Source organism: Asterias amurensis, chromosome 21, assembly GCF_032118995.1.
Source record: "Asterias amurensis chromosome 21, ASM3211899v1".
Classification (NCBI taxonomy): domain Eukaryota; kingdom Metazoa; phylum Echinodermata; class Asteroidea; order Forcipulatida; family Asteriidae; genus Asterias; species Asterias amurensis.
This window is the reverse complement of record NC_092668.1, coordinates 13,585,225-13,602,689: the sequence shown is the minus strand read 5'-3', so window position 1 is coordinate 13,602,689 and position 17,465 is coordinate 13,585,225. Positions and strand designations below refer to the sequence as shown.

Sequence of the window (17,465 nt, the reverse complement as noted above, 5' to 3'; positions counted from 1 at the left end):
GTTATTGAAGTATCGATAAAATATTGATACAGTCTGAGGTAACAATGGGGTATGTATTGAAGTATAGATGAAATATTAACACATTCATGGGTGACAACGAGGTTGTACTAAAGTATCGATAAATTTTGATAACAGTTCCAAGTGTCTTGGACGTAAGGGGTGGAGATCTATGTCTATACAAACAGGCCTTGGGGTCGGTGAGGGGACTTTCTACTCCTAGTTTGGGAAGATCAGCTCATTAATGCAGAGATGTTTTGTTTAGGGTCCTGCGGTGAACTTTGACTGAATTGTATCAATTTGAGTTTTTTGAAAAAAACTCACAACATGCAATTTTTCACAATTACAGCATTTTATTTGGGGGAGAGGACAACACTTTTTAAACTTTGTTTTCGCTTTTGCACTGATCCCACTGCTCTTTGTCGACAAAACAAAATGTTTAAACAAAGTTTACAAAAGAGCGCTGTTTAAAATAATTCAATATAAAATATTTGTAGGCTGAAAGCAACACATCAAATTGGTATCTATCATGCAACAAGTTCTTCTCTGTATTTGGTGGTGTACTGGAGGAAAACGGGTAGGGTAGGGGTTATGGGTAGGGGTTGTGGGTAGAGGGCAAGGGGTATGGGTAGGAGTTATGGTTAGGGGTAAGGCAAGGGGGTTTAGATAGGGGTAAGGGTTGATAAGGGTTTAATTAGGGGTAAGGTTAGTGGGTAAGGTTAGAGGGTAAAGGGTATGGGTAGGAGGTGTGGTTAGGGGTAAGGCAAGGGGGTATGGATAAGAGTAAGGGTAGATGGGGTACTGTAGGAGGGTAAGGGGTATGGGTAGGAGGTATGGTCAGCGGTAAGGCAAGGGGTTTAGATAGGGGTAAAGGTAGATAGGGGTACGATTAGGGGTAAGGTTAGAGGGTTAAGGGTATGGGTAGGAGGTGTGGTTAGGGGTAAGGCTAGGGGGTATGGATTAGAGTAAGGGTAGATGGGGTACTGTAGGAGGGTAAGGGGTATAGGTAGGAGGTATGGTCAGCGGTAAGGCAAGGGGTTTAGATAGGGGTAAAGGTAGATAGGGGTACGATTAGGGGTAAGGTTAGAGGGTAAGGTTAGAGGGTAAAGGGTATGGGTAGGAGGTGTGGTTAGGGGTAAGGCTAGGGGGTATGGATTAGAGTAAGGGTAGATGGGGTACTGGCTAGGGGGCCAAGAGGAGGGCGGGAAAATGGTTTGCTACAGGAGAGAATCACAACACAAGGTTTATACCTTGATCAAACTCTTTGCGACTTCGTCTTTAGCTTGTTCCTGTGATGTGACAAATCAAGGAATGGTGGAGTTGGTTTCTCTGACATGTTTGGTTGATTAAAGTTTACCATTTTTTACAACTAATTGGGCAAGTCATGGTTTAAATACATGGATTTATGGATCTAAATTGTCCTGAATTCATACAAATTTTGATAAGAATATCTTTGTAGGTATGCTTCACTGATGAGAAGTATGTAAATATAATTTCAAAAATATTTTAATTTAATTTTGTTTTCTTCAAATATTGATTACTCGGTAATTATTTGTAAACAAAAATATGCCAAACTGTAATTTGATTTCAATTTGAATTCAATAAGATAAGTACCTTGACGGCATTCTCAATATCAGAAGGAACACGCGTCTGTAAAGAAATGGAACAGTCCACTCATGAATATGCAGATATGCAAATCATATAGGAATATTCATAATGATGAGTGACAAAACCACTTGGTGAACATAATTCCATGCAAGTCACAACAGAAATAAATGAAAACAAACAAAATTTTGCAGAGCGGTGAACCGGTTTTGAAAATTAGAAACTGAGATATTTGTTCAATTTGTAGCACATCATCAGAAAACTTCCTTGAGACGAAAGTAAAGAACAGAATAACACGAAAACATAAAATGTTTGAAACTAAGAAGCAGCGACTTGAAGCTAGTCCTGAAATAAAAACACATTTAGTTAATAAAGTGTTCCGGCGCCTTTTTATGCTTAGTAAACAAAGTACACAATGAAAACACAGAACTGTTACTCAGGATAGGGAAAGCAACACCGCACAACAAAGACATACAAATCAATTTCTTAAAGTCATGGTTTTACCAGCAAGAAAAAACAAACACTTCCACCATCGATACAAAATAAACCAATAACATGACTTTCTTGCTCGGACAGTGGTTCAGAATTTTACCACAAACGAAAATAAAAAGGACCATACTTGCGGACAAGTGAAACAATTTTAAGGTGAAACATTACTCACAATAAGAGAAATGAGTGATGCAAGAAAATTATCACACAAACTTGAAATTATGATTTCACAATCGATACGACTTTACAATCATTTTAAAAAAGAAATCCACAGAATTTTGAAACTGGTCGATCACACAGCGTGTAAGATTGCTTGAGCCTTCCCTCCACAAACCAAAAACAACCAATGAGCAGCCTTGGCAATGACATCACAACTAGCCTGACCAATCAAATACAGCCTCAGTGCAACAATGAGCCAATCAAAGACATGGATAATGTCATCACTACCTCAGTTCTTGTTGTGACTGTAGTACGGTGCACCTCAGTAACGACTGTTCTGCTAGGACTGTAAATGTCTACATCCTGGACGGCCAAATGTATCAAACCAATTTCTTTGTCAGTTTGGGGCTTGTAAAACTTCTTAAAAGGCAAAGCTTATCTTTGTTTTTTGGAAGTGTTTGATTGTTTTAACCCCATATAAATGTAGATGTAAAGAATGCAACAACTAAACCTGTGACAATTTTGTTTCAAACGGTGGTTGTGCTATTTAGATACTTTGAGTAAATCTGGAGCGGTTATGTCCACACAGGAAGCATAATCCATAATTGGAACACACAATCTGAGAAAAGTTTCATGCAGAAATGTTTCTCAAACAGATCAGAAATTTTTATGAATCCCGCTCTCTAAAACCATATTCTTTTGAAGGGAATTGCTTCTCAATGTTATACATTATCAACAGCTGCAGTGTTTCCTACCTAATGAGTTTTTATGACCAAGAAGATCAGTTGATGCAAAAAGCGGTATTTGTCCTCGTAAAATTTTAATAAAATCAGAACTTTGCAGTGTATCATTTGGAATGCTTCATTTATACCAAGATGAGAAAATCAAACAAAAAAGAAGGGGACAGAGCAGTTAGAAGTAAACACCAATTACATAGAAAATGATGACAACTCTCATCCAAGATTTGCCAATAAGACTTCCAATGTGAGAGCCGAATAAAACATGTACAAGAAATAACAAAATTGATGACTACACGAAGTGAGTGTACACAAATTGATGTTAGTTCAAATGGGACTTTGATCACAAGCGATGAGGGTAGGGGGGTCTAAGTTCGGTTGGAAGTCAGGGGTCGAAGGTCATGGGGATCATACCTTATCAGCCTCGAGTTCCTGCTGCAACTCTTGGAACGCTCCTCCATCCTCCTGCCGAGCGGGTTAGTATAAAAATGAGCGGAAACAAGTGGAACGGGAGAGGGAATCATACATTCAGGGGGAGGGGGGTAAAAAAAGGAGAAAGATTGAAGAGAAATAGTGAGACACAAGAGAGAAGGGAAGGAGAGGGTGGTTGAGAGAGAGGATGGGAAGGGGGTAGGAGGAGGGGACGGAGGAGGGGAATGGGAAGTGCTGAAGTTAGGTTTTCCTACGGGATTGTTTTTGTGTGTGAATGAGTTAGATGGACAGTCCCTTGCTCGTGGAAGAAAACGTGTGGAGTTTTTGTATCGGTCGTATACAGAGCTTTTTATTTTTCTGGATATAAACTGCATTATTTTTTAAGCCCTGGAGAAATTTGTTTATGGGTTTGCTTTAAGGCAAAGTATAACTTTGGTTTTTGGAGCTGTTGGATTGTTTTAATTCTAAATTAAAAAAATAACATGTGAAAACTTCATTGCAAATGGCGGTCGCACATTTGAAAAAAGGTCGGCCCTTGAATTGGTTGGGTTAAAGTTGCTCTGGATACACGAAACAAACTCCACTTGTTTTTCTCTCACATACTGTTAATGAACACATTCAGCTACCCTGGCTTAAACGGTTTTGATCCAATAACAATCAAAAGTGCTGAATGCTCACCACACTCCCGTAAAAACAAATGATCGATATCCAAATAATATCGATATAATGCATAGCAAACTCTGCAATCGTGATCAAGCAATGGCTATCGATTATTTGAGGTAACCTCAAAAAAAATGTAGAATCAGACAAGGCAAAGAAAGAAAAAAGAAAGATGAAAAAGCTCTCCGCTCCTAAACAGCCAACGTTTTTTAAGCAATCATTCTCAACTCAGTCAATACGAGCTGTGGAGCTTCCCAAGGAAAAAGAAAAAAGAGGAGCAGAAAAACTTGCTTCTTGAGCCTAAATTATCATTCTGCCAAACGACTATGCTAAAATATTCAAGACTTGTAAAATAATGATACAGACAAAACTCACACATTCAGACTTCAAAGAAGCGCAGCATAAACCTTGCCGTAATCCGCGCACGAATAAAAATCATGTTTTTACAAAAATGCTAAAAACAATTTGCTGCCCACAAAGGTCATTTGAGGTAGGTCACGCAACAACCCTACCCCTAAATACTCAAGACTTGTAAATAATAATTTTGAACATTTGAAAAGGGGAAGAAAACCAGAACAACGTTCTAACCAATGCAGGGAAAAAACAAAAACAACAGAAATAAAGAAAGTTATAACTCCAGACAGTACAACAAACATTTTTTCATCGACAAGAATACGTTAACAGCGAAAAAAGTAAAGGACACATTTCTTGCGACTTTAGCTGCGTGGTATTTCTGCTAATGTCAGCCGATGCATTTTCGTTCACTTTTTACAAGAAAACAGAACTTCAGTTTCGCGTTTTTTTTTTTTTAAATGGCGACGGGAAAGCAGGATTTCATGCAGTAACACAAGGCAAAGGCAACATTCACAGATACCTATCACAGCAGCAGCTCAAATTTTTCGGATTTAAAAAAAAAAAATAACAAAAAGCACACCACCTTAGTTTAGTCCAGTGTCCTAAGGAAATCTGCCCCCAGAGACTCTGTCCCCAATATAGGAAATTTAAATGGGCTGAAGAGAGTTGGTTCAATAGAGGGCGCTATCAGAAGTAGTTTGTACTCAGTTCGCAGTATGGGGGGACAGAATCTCCAGTAGGACAGAATCTCCTTCCACACGTCACCTTTCAAACTGTTTTCATCCTCTCAGCAGATAGAACTTGCAGTTTAGTCACAAGACAACAAGGGCTGCTGCTTTGAAGAACAGTCTGGTGCCTCCCGTCTGTCACTCACTCACCATTAAACCCAGACTCGTTCTCAATCTGTTTCAACCACTCATTTCTATCTCCATTAACACTTTCTCATTATTTCCTGCTCTTTTTCAGTCTACACAAAAAACATGAAAAAAGGGCTTTCCACTCGGGTTCACGCATAAAAACAAAAACCACAACAAAATAAAAGACATCAAATTTTCAAAGAAAATGTTTAAGACTGTACTCTGCTCACTCAAAAGGAACAACAATGACTGGACAAAACATGGAAGATACAAACATATTTGAGTATATGCAAATTTATGCTAATTACCCCTGTGATGTCAATGGTGATTCCTGATGGCCTGCTTCTGTCCTCATCTATGTAAAAAAAAAAAAATTACCAAAAATTCACATCTTATTTAAGTTAAAAAAAATGCACTGTTCAGTTGGTGCAAGACTTAATTTTCTCAAGATTTAAAACAGAAACAAATTATCTTACAAATCCTTATGCTAAGCAAAGATTGAAAGTTAACTTATTGACAATTTCGAGCATTGACTGGTCCCCATTCTTTATCTGCAAGGATAAAGTCAGGTGTTTAGGCTACAAAGGCCTCAGTCCCAACGCAAGACATTGGACATTTCCCGACAAAAGAGGGCGACAAAAATGTGAGAGTGAGGCTAGCCTAAAAATCTGATATCACACTTTGAGGCTCCTGAATTACAAAAGTCTTTTAGCCCTTGTCCATAATCACCTTTGACCTCCCAACCATTTCACATTGCCTTCATGGTTCTGGAGATTCGCAGTTAAATCCGACGTACATGTGTATACATATAAAGCCAACACCAGTTTAAAGTAAGGCTTGGTACTAACCATGATCTTGGCCTGCCTTGTACATGGCCCTCTCCATGTCCCTGAGGAAGTCTGATGGGTCTTCTTCAGGATGATCGATCGAGACGTCCATTACTGCGTACTCTTCTAGACACTTCTCCACGATGTCTCCACGGCCAATTGAATTTAGTGCATCTGCAAGTTTGTCGGCTAAAAACGAAGGAAAAAAAAACGCATACACTTTTAAAAGTAGGGTCAAAGATTGTTTTTTTGTCAGTGTAATTTGTTGGCAAAATTATCAAGAAAGATACAATAAATGTCATCAGCTCAGGACTATAAGGTCGTCAGTTTGTATGGACAAAGTTGCTTTTGTATATTTTGGAGCTCCTAGTAAATGGAGTTCATTGATCAAGAGTGGTCGGTTTCTACAAAAATTATTTATTTGTGGGAGAAGACAGTGAAATCACCTAAGCCACTCTGAGCCTAATGTTCCCTTTGAACAAACCCCTCCCCAACACAACTCAAGAAAGCCCCCTTACTTGTTGCATCTTCCTTTGCCTTCTCTGCCCACGTGTGGAGCATGACGAAGGCTTGCTCTTCAATCTCATCATTCTCATTCTCAATCTCCTGGAGGTCGGACTCACTGACCCCGAGGGCACGGCCAAGCGCCCGCCAGTCGGTACCAATCTCCTTGGCGACCTGCATCAGGCGGATCTCTGCCCTTGCATGGGAACTTCTCGGGCCTGCGATTTGAGTTAAAAGGAAAACAAAAAATGTGTTTTCTTTTGAAATGCTCATCCACTAGTAGTAGTCTATCCCAAGCCAATACATCAGGCCGATGTTCATATCCTGTTTCCTTGTTCCTGTTTATATTTCCATTTCCCTGGACAGTATGCCAGTTCATCGCAGGTTACTCCACAGCTCTCCCCGGTACCCATTTGTACTCCTGGCTGGAGAGAAGCAATTAGGATAAAGTTCCTTAGTCAAGGTCACAAGTGTTGTGACTGACCAGGATGTAGGCATGGATATCACCCACTAGGAGCCTGACACATTGCACTACAGTCTCAACTTTTTACAGCGCATTTATTGATAAGTGGCTTTCGCAAGAGCACAGGTGTCATGGCTGGGATTCAAACACTCTGCTGCTGACAAAACTAGAGCTTAGGTCCGGTGAACTAGACCACAACACGCCACATATGATAAAAGAAATATTAAAAACTACTCACTCATTGTAGGGTCCTGAAGGAATGTATACCTCTTGCGTAACTTGATGGATGCAAAGTTAAGATTGCTGGCGGCTTCATCCTAGAGAAAAACAGCAAGAAATAGCAACAAGAGAGAAGAAAGAAAAACACAAATCAGTCTCCAAGTTGCTTTTGCTAGTTTTGCTGCAAGAGTTTAAAATAAGTGCATAATTAATGAATATTTGAAAATGAATACCATGGTGTTATAGTCTGGCTACCTTGTATCAAGATGTCATAGCAGGTGGTACGGTAGACTGGGAGCCAGACGACATTTTTTTCTAATGTAGTCTAGTTCCCTAACCCGCTGACATCTATATACACATGTACAAGGTGACCAGACTAATCGGACTAATGGCAAAATAAATGCAAACCCTAAAACCTTCACCCTGTAAATTGCAGTTTAATAATAAAAAAAAGTCAAAAAGAGGTTAACATGAAAACTGTGACGTCCATTTTGCATCCCTTTCTTAACTTTTAACCCAAAAAAAGGGAAAGAAACATTGGTTATCAACTTGGCTTGTTCCGTAAATTATTTAGAGGTTAATTTTCTCTCCCAACAAGACAAGAAAAACGACTTTCTTGCATGCACACAAAACAAACTTCTCACCAATGGACAACATGATGGTACTCACAAACATAGTGATAAACAAACTCACAATGGTTACAACAAAAACAACATTTTCAGCAAAAGGACAAAAAAACATTCAGATATTACTTTACTAGAAGTTATGAGAACCCCCCCCCCGCCCAAATCCCACCCGTTTTATTCCGTTAAAAATAATGTGTTTTATTTTGTTTAATGAAGACACTTGAATAAAACAGATTGAACTTTTGAGTATTGATAATTACAAAATGTAATTAAATAGTAATAATTTAAGAAACGCTGCAATTTACTAGACGAATGAATAACGTTAGTTTAAGAGACTTTTTGCTACCCTAATTTTCAAAATTTCATTTAAATCAATACACGAAACAGCAGTTGACATCTAGAAACATATAATTCATATTGGTTACCTTAGGGTACTCATCCACACGAGTGAGTGAGTAGATCTACAGAGGGGGCGTATGAGTTGTCGCAAAGAAAGGAGCGAAAGAAGAAAAAGTGTCAGTGATGAGAAACTTGATGGCACGGAGACAAAGCATGGGTGTTGGGTATGGGGAAAGGAGAGAGTTATATCACAAGGAAGCACAAGGAAACGTATACATTTTTAAAAGTCATCATAAGGAATCACACGGAAGCACAAGGAAGCTTAGACAACTTTAAAAGTCATCAAAAGGAAGCACAAGGAAACTTGAACACTTTAAAAGTCATCACAAGGAATCACAGGGAATCACAAGGAAGCACAAGGACACAAGGAGACTTTAATGGTCATCACAAGGAAAATTCCATGGACAACTTAAAAGTTATTGTAAGGAAGAACAAGGAAACTTGGAGTTTGGATTGGTGCGGGCAAGGTGTAGGGTGAAAATTCACTGAAATAGTCAGCAACATTTTTGAAATTTGATCGATTTTCTACTGGGATGCTCGTCTTGTAAAGAACCTGGTATTTATGTAAAGATTCGCAAATAATTATATATTTGTTGTGCAGTTTACAAAAGGGTTGTGGTTTGCAGACAAACGGTCAACAGCATCAAAGTCATAGGGAAAGGTATATACATGTATCATAAAACGGAGGTTATTGCAGCTCAACTTTTGAGACACCAAAATAATCAATTGATGGAATATTACTGGGGTACACAGAGTCATCACAAGGAAACTTTGACGTCTTTAAAGGTCATTACAAGGAAATATCACAAGGAAGCACATTGAAAGTTGGACAACTTAAGTCATAACAGGGAAGTACAAGGAAAGTTTTGACAAGTTTTATTACAAGGAATCACAAGGAAACTTGGACAACTTTAAAAGTAGTTTGAAGGAAAGACAAGAAAACTTGGGCAACTTTAAAGGTCATCACAGGAAAGCAAAAGGAAAGTTTTGACAATTTTTATTACAAGGAAGCACAAGGAAACTTGGACAATTTTAAACATCCCTATTGACCCCTTGCGCGCGCGTCACACGCGGTGACTGTGCCACGCTCACCATGTTGGTGGGCAAGTTAGGTTGGCGTGTATTAACACTGCATTGCCTAAAATGCACACCTCACTGCATAACGCACAGCATAGAGTTATATATAAAAACGCACAGTGAAATTGCCCACCAGCATGGAGCATTCAAGATTTTTCTGATGATGACATCAGGTGAAATGGGTCAATTAGAAAGCAAAAGGAAATTTTTGATTTTCTTTTTCAATTTACAAACTGGGAATATCATAACAGTAGGGAAAGTGTTTGTTCATTTTTTTTTCCCTTCTTAAAGTTGTACAGGTAGTGGGGAACGTTGTTAGAGGGCACAACATGAACAATTTGATTACATGCGTGTTTACTTGGTTTACATGTACATGGCATCAAGACAATCAATACCTGTGTGATGGTAGTTTTTCCTTCTTTTTGCTACGGAAGGGTGGAGGGGTTTGGAATAGAAGAAAGAGGGTCTTATCATTGGCATCATAAACAAAGAAGTAAACAAGTTTTACAAAAGACGTGTATAAAAAACTTACAAAATATTTTCTGATTTAAAATTGTATTTCCTCAACGATAGAAAAGTGAGCTTTTTAAATCTAAGATGTTATGAAACTTTAAAAAAAAAACTCAAAATGTTCAAAACATTTTTTTGGGACGAACCAAGACAAATTGACAAGAGCGATTTTTGAACCTGCGACCTTTGGATTAACGTGCTGGTGCTCTGCCAAATAATCTATTAAGCCCTAATGTTGGCAGCACCGGCACGTTATTTCAGCGATCACAGGTGCGATTCCTGCTCTAGTCAACTTTTCTTTGTTTAATCCAAAAATTTAAAACAATTACTTGAATTTCAAAATAAACACATATTTTTTTCGTATTCTATTTTTTCGATCTCCTTTGACGAAAACAAAAATATTTTTTTATTTTTTTTTGATATATTTTTTTTTAACTATTTACTCAAAATCTTTGTTTATTTATAAGTAAACATGTAAACACTTAGACAACAACAACTTGGCACACATCCCTACCTGGGAATACTGTTCCCTCTGACATTTTTGTGAATTTTTGAGGGGGGAAAAAAGTAGAAAACAATGATTCAAATCACCCACGAATCCAATGATTTTCATAATTATGATGACTGCTTGCATGCAATAAGCACAGAGCTAGATACACGCCTTTTGTGTGCACAAATTATTTACTATAACAATTTTTTAACAAAAGATCAAAAAATAAAAAAAGTTAAACAAATATTTTATGTGATCAATGCGCTGTATTCTTTTCCTCAAAATCTCATTTAGCAGTAGAGGGTTTGAAACTAGACACTTAAAAACAAGAAACATGTTTGTGTGTGTTGGCAAAGTGCATTCGTAAACCATGAAAAGGTGCAGAATTGACATTAACAATAAATAGAGTTTGCACTTTAAAATTAAACAAATATTTAATTTGTGGGGTTTGGGGACAACAGTGTGCTCTAAAACAAATACAGAAATAGACTAGATACAGAGGAGGGATTGAACAAGGAAAAACTTAGCAACTTCTTTCAAGTAAGTTCTTTGATGTTTTGAATTTAAATAATAAATTGACAGTGTGCTATAACACAAATACAGAAACAAACAAGCAGGCCTGGCATTACAGTTGAATTATGGCCACAAGTTGCCCTGGTCCTGGCCTTGATGCCCCCCCCCCCCCTTCAAAACCTTCCCATACACTACCCAGTGGAAGCGCCCTTTTGGAAAAAGGCCCCCCCCCCCTTCAAAACCTTCCCATACAATCACAAGTAGAAGCACCCTTTTGGAAAAAAGGGCCCCCCTTCAAAACCTTCCCATACATTCCCAAGTAGAAGCGCCTTCTTGGGAAAAAGGGCCTTGCCCTAAGGTTACCAAGGAAAATATTTTCGCTATTTGCAAGTTAGTTGGTATTTTGAACTGATTAATTTTCACAACTGTCTTTTTTTTTCCTTACTAGAGTTTGCAAAAACAAAATGCATCACCACCGCTTCTTGAAGGTTAATTTGTACCGACAATTTTTTCACCAGCAACTTAAATAATTCCACTAAATTATCACCAAGTTAGTAAAACTTTGTTTTCATTGAACACAACACAAATCTTAAATGATATATAACTATAGTACAAACTACAGACTCGTCAACAAAAACAACAAAACAAAATTATACACAAAGGTGTTGTTTACTTGTAAACATAAACAAGGCGATCACAGCCAAAATCTGTCAGCCAATACCTCACTTCCCATTACAATAACAAATCCACCGTGGTGTTACAAAACAACAATCACCTATGGCAAAAAAAAATTGCACCAAACGCAAAAAACAATGCAACCAGACCGTGTTGGTTTAATATGCAAAAACAATTACAATCCCTTAAAGAAATAATCATAAAAATAAGTAAAATTACGAGGGAAAAAAGATACTCAAGATTAAACATGGTGAACATGAACACGACTTAACGTGAACACATAACAATGTGAACCTGAGAAAGCTTCATGATGCAAATTTGAGTCATTTACCAGTCGCATAAACATTTATGCAAATGAGCTTTATGCAAATTAGGATTCCGTCAAAGGAAGGGAGCCTCTATGCAAATCATGTCAGGCACTTTACGCCAAACCTGTTTATGCAAATGCGAGCAGAACAGGTTCTTTATGCAAATGACCTGTATGTGAATAATCTATATGCAAATCAGTGCTCAAGATTTCTGTTCATTCGCTTCAGGTCATGCAAATGACCTGTATGCAAATATTCTACATGCAAATGACCTGTATGCAAATATTCTATATGCAAATTTGTGCTTAAGATTTCTGTTCACCGCAGGTCACTTTGTGCAAACAGTTCCCATTAGATTTCTTTAGAACAAGATTCTTTTTCTCAGAGATGAAAATTGGTGGAAGAAAGACAACAACGAAATAAATAAACAAAGATGAAACTAGACGTGTCCCATGCATACCTGCCCTTTCTCCATTTTGTACTCCTAGGAAAAGAAAAACATCACAATGTATGAAAATAAGAGAAGTGGATCAAAGAATGGACAGAGAAATGCTAGGAACAATCTCTCAGAATGCTCCTTGTGATACACTGAAGTCAAGTGGAAACACTTAGCGAAAAATGTCTGTGTACCAAAAGTGCCTCTTTTGGGTTAAGTGTTTAATTTCGAGGAAGATATATCCTCATTCACTTGTTTTATTCAATACTTGGCCGAAAAATGAATTCCTTCTATGTTTGACTTCACTTTGACCATGGACGTATTTCTACCTCCATGCTTTGACTAACTGTGAAATATATCTGTACTCATTAAGGTGCATAACAATGGCTATGGGGGAGTTGTCACCCAACTATCCCGATTGGGATCCAACAATCCCAATTAGAACACACCTGTCCCGATTGGAATCCACTTATCCCGATTGGGATACAACTATCCCAATTGGGATCAATTTAACTCAATTAGGAATTGGGATCAAACTATCCCAATTAGGAATCCACTCATTGGCAATGCATGAATATCAAAGCATTCTCATTTGGGGTCCTGAAATGGAACTATTGATCTCAATCAGGAATCGCTCATACCTCGATTAGGATATAATTTTCCCCCAATTGAGGATTCCTACATCGTCCCACAATTGGGAGATTCTTTTACCCCAATCAGAACCCAATATTCCCAATCGGGACATCAATGGTACCCAATCAAGAATCTTTGGATGACAACTACCCCGATAGCCACACAATGGTGCAAGACACAGAGAGAAGTGCAGGAAAGGTACACGTTGAAGGCCATGCAAAAGCGTATGTCATAAATTCTTTAAGACAACTCCATAATCTCCTACAGACTGAAAATAAATCTCAGACCATAAGTAACAAACAGTAAATATAAAACAGATTAACAAATTAACCGTCTTAATTTTTGTTTTTTAAATTAAGACCCCCACCCCCCAAAAAACCCCCAAAAAACCAAAGGTAAACAAATTAAACAATTACATGTACAGTGATTTCATAAAGTATTATGTAAATTAAACAGAATGAAACAATATTTGTTCTGTTATTTTACATGATATCTTGATGAGAAACAAAAAATGATGATACACTGATGAAGACAAACTTCCACAATATCACAATAGGAAACAGGTTTACAATGGTTACACAACTGTTTTGGACCAATGGAGGAATGAAAAAACAAAGCACCCCCCCCCCCCCTCTGTTGACAACCAATCTCTCCAAATAATGAATAAAAATCAAGATGGGATAAACTTCCAAGCAGAAGCTACTTAAGCATGGCACTTGAAACAGCTTGCCAGCCGTTGTAGTGTAATGAACTACCCTCAAAACAACGCAGCACTAGGATGGTTGGTGACAGTTTTCACGTTAAGTCAGTTGCAACAATGTCATAACTATGTGCTCAGCATGTTCTTCTGCTTACAGGCTTTATGCAATCTGGCCCTGGTTATACACTAGTTTGAATGAAGGTTGAATGGTAAGGAAGGCTAAATGATGGCTTAACAAATCCCTACAAAGCATTTCTATGAAAACCGTTGATGGAAAAAATAGGATAAAAAGTGTTCAGAGACCAAGTAAAACCATTTCAGATTGGACGGATTGGATGAATAATAAAATTGTACAGTGACATCAACAATGGAAACTAAGAAAGGTTAGGGTTCTTGGAATAAATAAATTGAAATTAACAAACAGATTGAACCTCTAAAATGTAGCATTGATTAAATTATTGGTCATTGCGTCACCACAAAAAAAAATAAAAAAAATAATGGGGTTCACTTTTTTCAGACAGATTGTTACATTAATATTGTTAGTCTCAATCACCATGGTTACTACTATTCAACAAGAGGACTTGTCCTCATCAAATGACTATGGGAGAAGTAACATTGAAACGGGGACAGTGACAACATTCTTCTTTTTACTGGAAGTAAACAAAATTATTGCCGCTCGTTGTCGAGTTTTAACAAAATTGTTGTGAAATGAAAAGTGGCTGAAAATCTGTGCCAACCTTTACTGGTACTGTTGTATTGACACGTACCTGCTCAATCAGAAAATATTGCTTAGTAATATTCAGCCACGCAAAAAATGGCAGAATACCAGTCACACATTGCATGTGACATGGTATTTTTGGCCAGTAGGTTTTTCTACATTTCTTTTCTTTATTGGGGGGGGGGGGTTGGAGTTCGAAGTGGAGGACAAACTTCTCCGAGTACATTTGATGAAGGCATTGATTTACAGTTGGTTAACGATTTGTCACTATCCACCGATGATGAGTTAGTACATGAATGATGATGACACACCGCATCTAAGTGGCGCCCTCATAAAAGACTTCCACATTTATCATCCTATCTCAACATCTCTCCAAATTCACACACAATTTCATCACAATCATTCCTACTGGTGAACATTTTCTAAAATTCACTGACAGTTTCACTACTAAGAAAAGTTAAATCAGTTGTAAGCCTCAGAAAAATCGAAAATGACATTTCCACAACTAACAATTATCAGTGAACTTTTCACTCGAAATCTGTAAAAAGACAATTTGAAAACGATTACATTTTGTACAAACAGATTTTACTGAAGTTTCACTGAAGTTGACACAGATGTTGGCATTTTGAATTTTTCCAAACTGACATTGTCTCTCAATTTTCCCAGAGTCACTGCCACACAAAGTCTTTATCGTGAAGTTGTCTTGTAGCTATGGTCTACCTACACTGCATGCACCTACTTTTGTTCCCCTGTGAATCACTGAATAACAAAATTTGTCCCCACCCCCCTGCCCCCGGAATGTACGCCTGTGAAAACTACACTTGGAGAGAGGGTTAAATGTGAAGTGAGAACCCTTTCTATTTGTGTGTGTCGTTGGTGAATGCCTCAAGCATGTAATGATTTCATGCAATGTTTAAAAAGCCATTGGCAGATACAAAAAGCCTTTAATTTTTTTTTAATTTTTTTTTTTTTTTTTTTTCTGCCAATGGTTTGATTTTCTGAATGATGAACCAACATGCAATACCTTTTAGGGGATGTGATTTTTACTACAGTACTACAATAAAATACATGCAAACTACAACCATGCAACGTGTGCCAGGGACATCTCCATAGAAACAGGGGAATTCACAATAACCGTTAGAAAGAGCTTGGAAGGTTTGTTGTTTCAAGGCAAACGCACTGTAATTTGCTGCATTGTTTTGGTATTTTGTCTAGTGACCTTTCTTGGTAGGCAAAATGTTGTGCTTAGCAAGGTTTTTTGTGCTTAAGCAGCTCTAAGAAATTTAGCTTTCAATAGAGCTGCTTATGCAAAAACTAATGCTTAATAATTTTAGCCTATGTAACGGGAAACCATTCACAAATGGTACATAAGACATTGCATTTTTTGCTGGTAACCGGTAAGCGGAATGTTGTGCTTAGCATACTTTTTTGTGCTTAAGTGGCTCCATGATACTGGGCTCTGGTATACGGGAGGAGCCAAACAACCTTCAACAAGTTCTAACTATATTGTGAAATTATTTCCCTCAATTAGGTAAAAAATTCCCTCTACTTTGGAGAAGTCCCTATTGAATCTACACAAATCAAAATAATGTGTCGGTTGGTGTTTGTGTTTTTTTGTATTTTTTTATTTTAGAGCTACCTCCTCACTGCTATCACTCTCCGACTCGCTTTCGCTCTGCCGTTTGACCTAGGTCAAAGGTCAAGGCAGATAGGGGGAAGAAGGTCGCGGTGGAAGACATGGGAAATCAGCAGTTATTAAGTAAGTTGATAGAAAAATATGTTAATGAAATGATAAAAAATTACATAATTAAAAACCATTTTAGTAAACCAACTCCGAAATTAAAAACGTTTACATTTTTTCTTCAGCAATTTTGGAGACACTTTATTACAAAACAGAAATTGTTCCTTGCGGTTGAGAAACTAATCTCCTCATACGTCAAACATCTCAAACAAGTTTCTTCAGAGATGGGTTTGTAGGGCGTCGAACCAGAGGTCCTTTTTAGTTCTGGTGTCAAAAGCACCTCCAGCCGATGCAGATTTTAGTTACTACCTCCCAAGCAAAGCTTGAGGAATATTTGACTATAGTTACTGGAATTCTCACAATTTTGATTTTTGTTAGTTTGTAGCATCTTAAATTTCTTTCTCTCATAATTTACTCAAGAAAAATAGATGGTGATGTTAGATGGAATGTAGAAATGAATGAATAAAACATGGCCAGATGGAGTCCAGAACTACATGAATTATGTTTCTACAAATTTATAAAATGTTAGTCAATATTTTGATGATTATGAATGTCTACTTCTACGATTTTGTTAGCAATTGAAGAAAGTACCCCACAACTCTATGTCTGATCCAGATTTCTGAGCGAAACATGCACATTTTGGTTGTGACTGTAGTGTTCCTCTGATGAAGTTCATTGATAACGAAACTGTGTTACTTTTTTTAGTTGCTTGGAATCTAGAGCTGAAATCCATCCATGCTGAAGGTTTTTAAATTGCATCTCACAAGTTCAAAACCAATTGTAAGTTTAATTGTCAATGTATATTAAGTTTAGTTAAGAAAAGTGTATTCAATATAAAATATGTATACGAAAATCTCATCAAAAAGATGAGACATGAAACAGCAGTATAAAAACATATAACATGGACTTGAAATAGTTGTCTGTTTATGACTCACCTTGACGAAGGGTGGCATAGTTATATTCAGGTTGCACAGAGCTTTCTGAGGTGGCATCCCCCTGGAGACCTTGGGCTCCTGCATGAAGGAGAGGCGACCGCAGGGCTCCGTCGCCGAGTCCCGCACTCGCACGAAGAACGGTAACCGGTTCTCGTGGAAGGGAGAGAACATGAGGTGAAGCTGGTCCCCTGACTTCTGGACGGGTACCAGGTTGCCGGCCATCTCGATGAAGATTGGCTTGCCTTCTAGAGCCTGGATAGATGGAATAAAGAAAGATACTGTCACATCAAACCTTGATTAAGGGGAGCACTCTGTTAGGAAGCATAATCACTGCACTAGCCAAGAGCCCAATTGAGAGAAGACAAAATAATGTCTTCATTGGTTGACCGAGTCAGAGTTTT

General features: G+C 37.8%; 1 protein-coding gene across 1 annotated transcript in view; it reads right to left on the bottom strand.

Moving 5' to 3' along the window:
• LOC139952861 (uncharacterized) overlaps nucleotides 1-17,465 on the bottom strand; it is a 131,837-nt gene that overhangs the window by 33,832 nt on the left and 80,540 nt on the right. Inside the window, 14 exon segments of the mRNA XM_071952126.1 lie at nucleotides 1,248-1,286; nucleotides 1,612-1,647; nucleotides 2,539-2,613; nucleotides 3,402-3,452; nucleotides 5,599-5,645; nucleotides 6,139-6,306; nucleotides 6,636-6,839; nucleotides 7,323-7,401; nucleotides 8,355-8,390; nucleotides 9,801-9,830; nucleotides 10,430-10,447; nucleotides 12,362-12,385; nucleotides 16,028-16,075; nucleotides 17,065-17,316. Coding sequence (XP_071808227.1) covers nucleotides 1,248-1,286; nucleotides 1,612-1,647; nucleotides 2,539-2,613; nucleotides 3,402-3,452; nucleotides 5,599-5,645; nucleotides 6,139-6,306; nucleotides 6,636-6,839; nucleotides 7,323-7,401; nucleotides 8,355-8,390; nucleotides 9,801-9,830; nucleotides 10,430-10,447; nucleotides 12,362-12,385; nucleotides 16,028-16,075; nucleotides 17,065-17,316 — 1,107 coding nt within the window.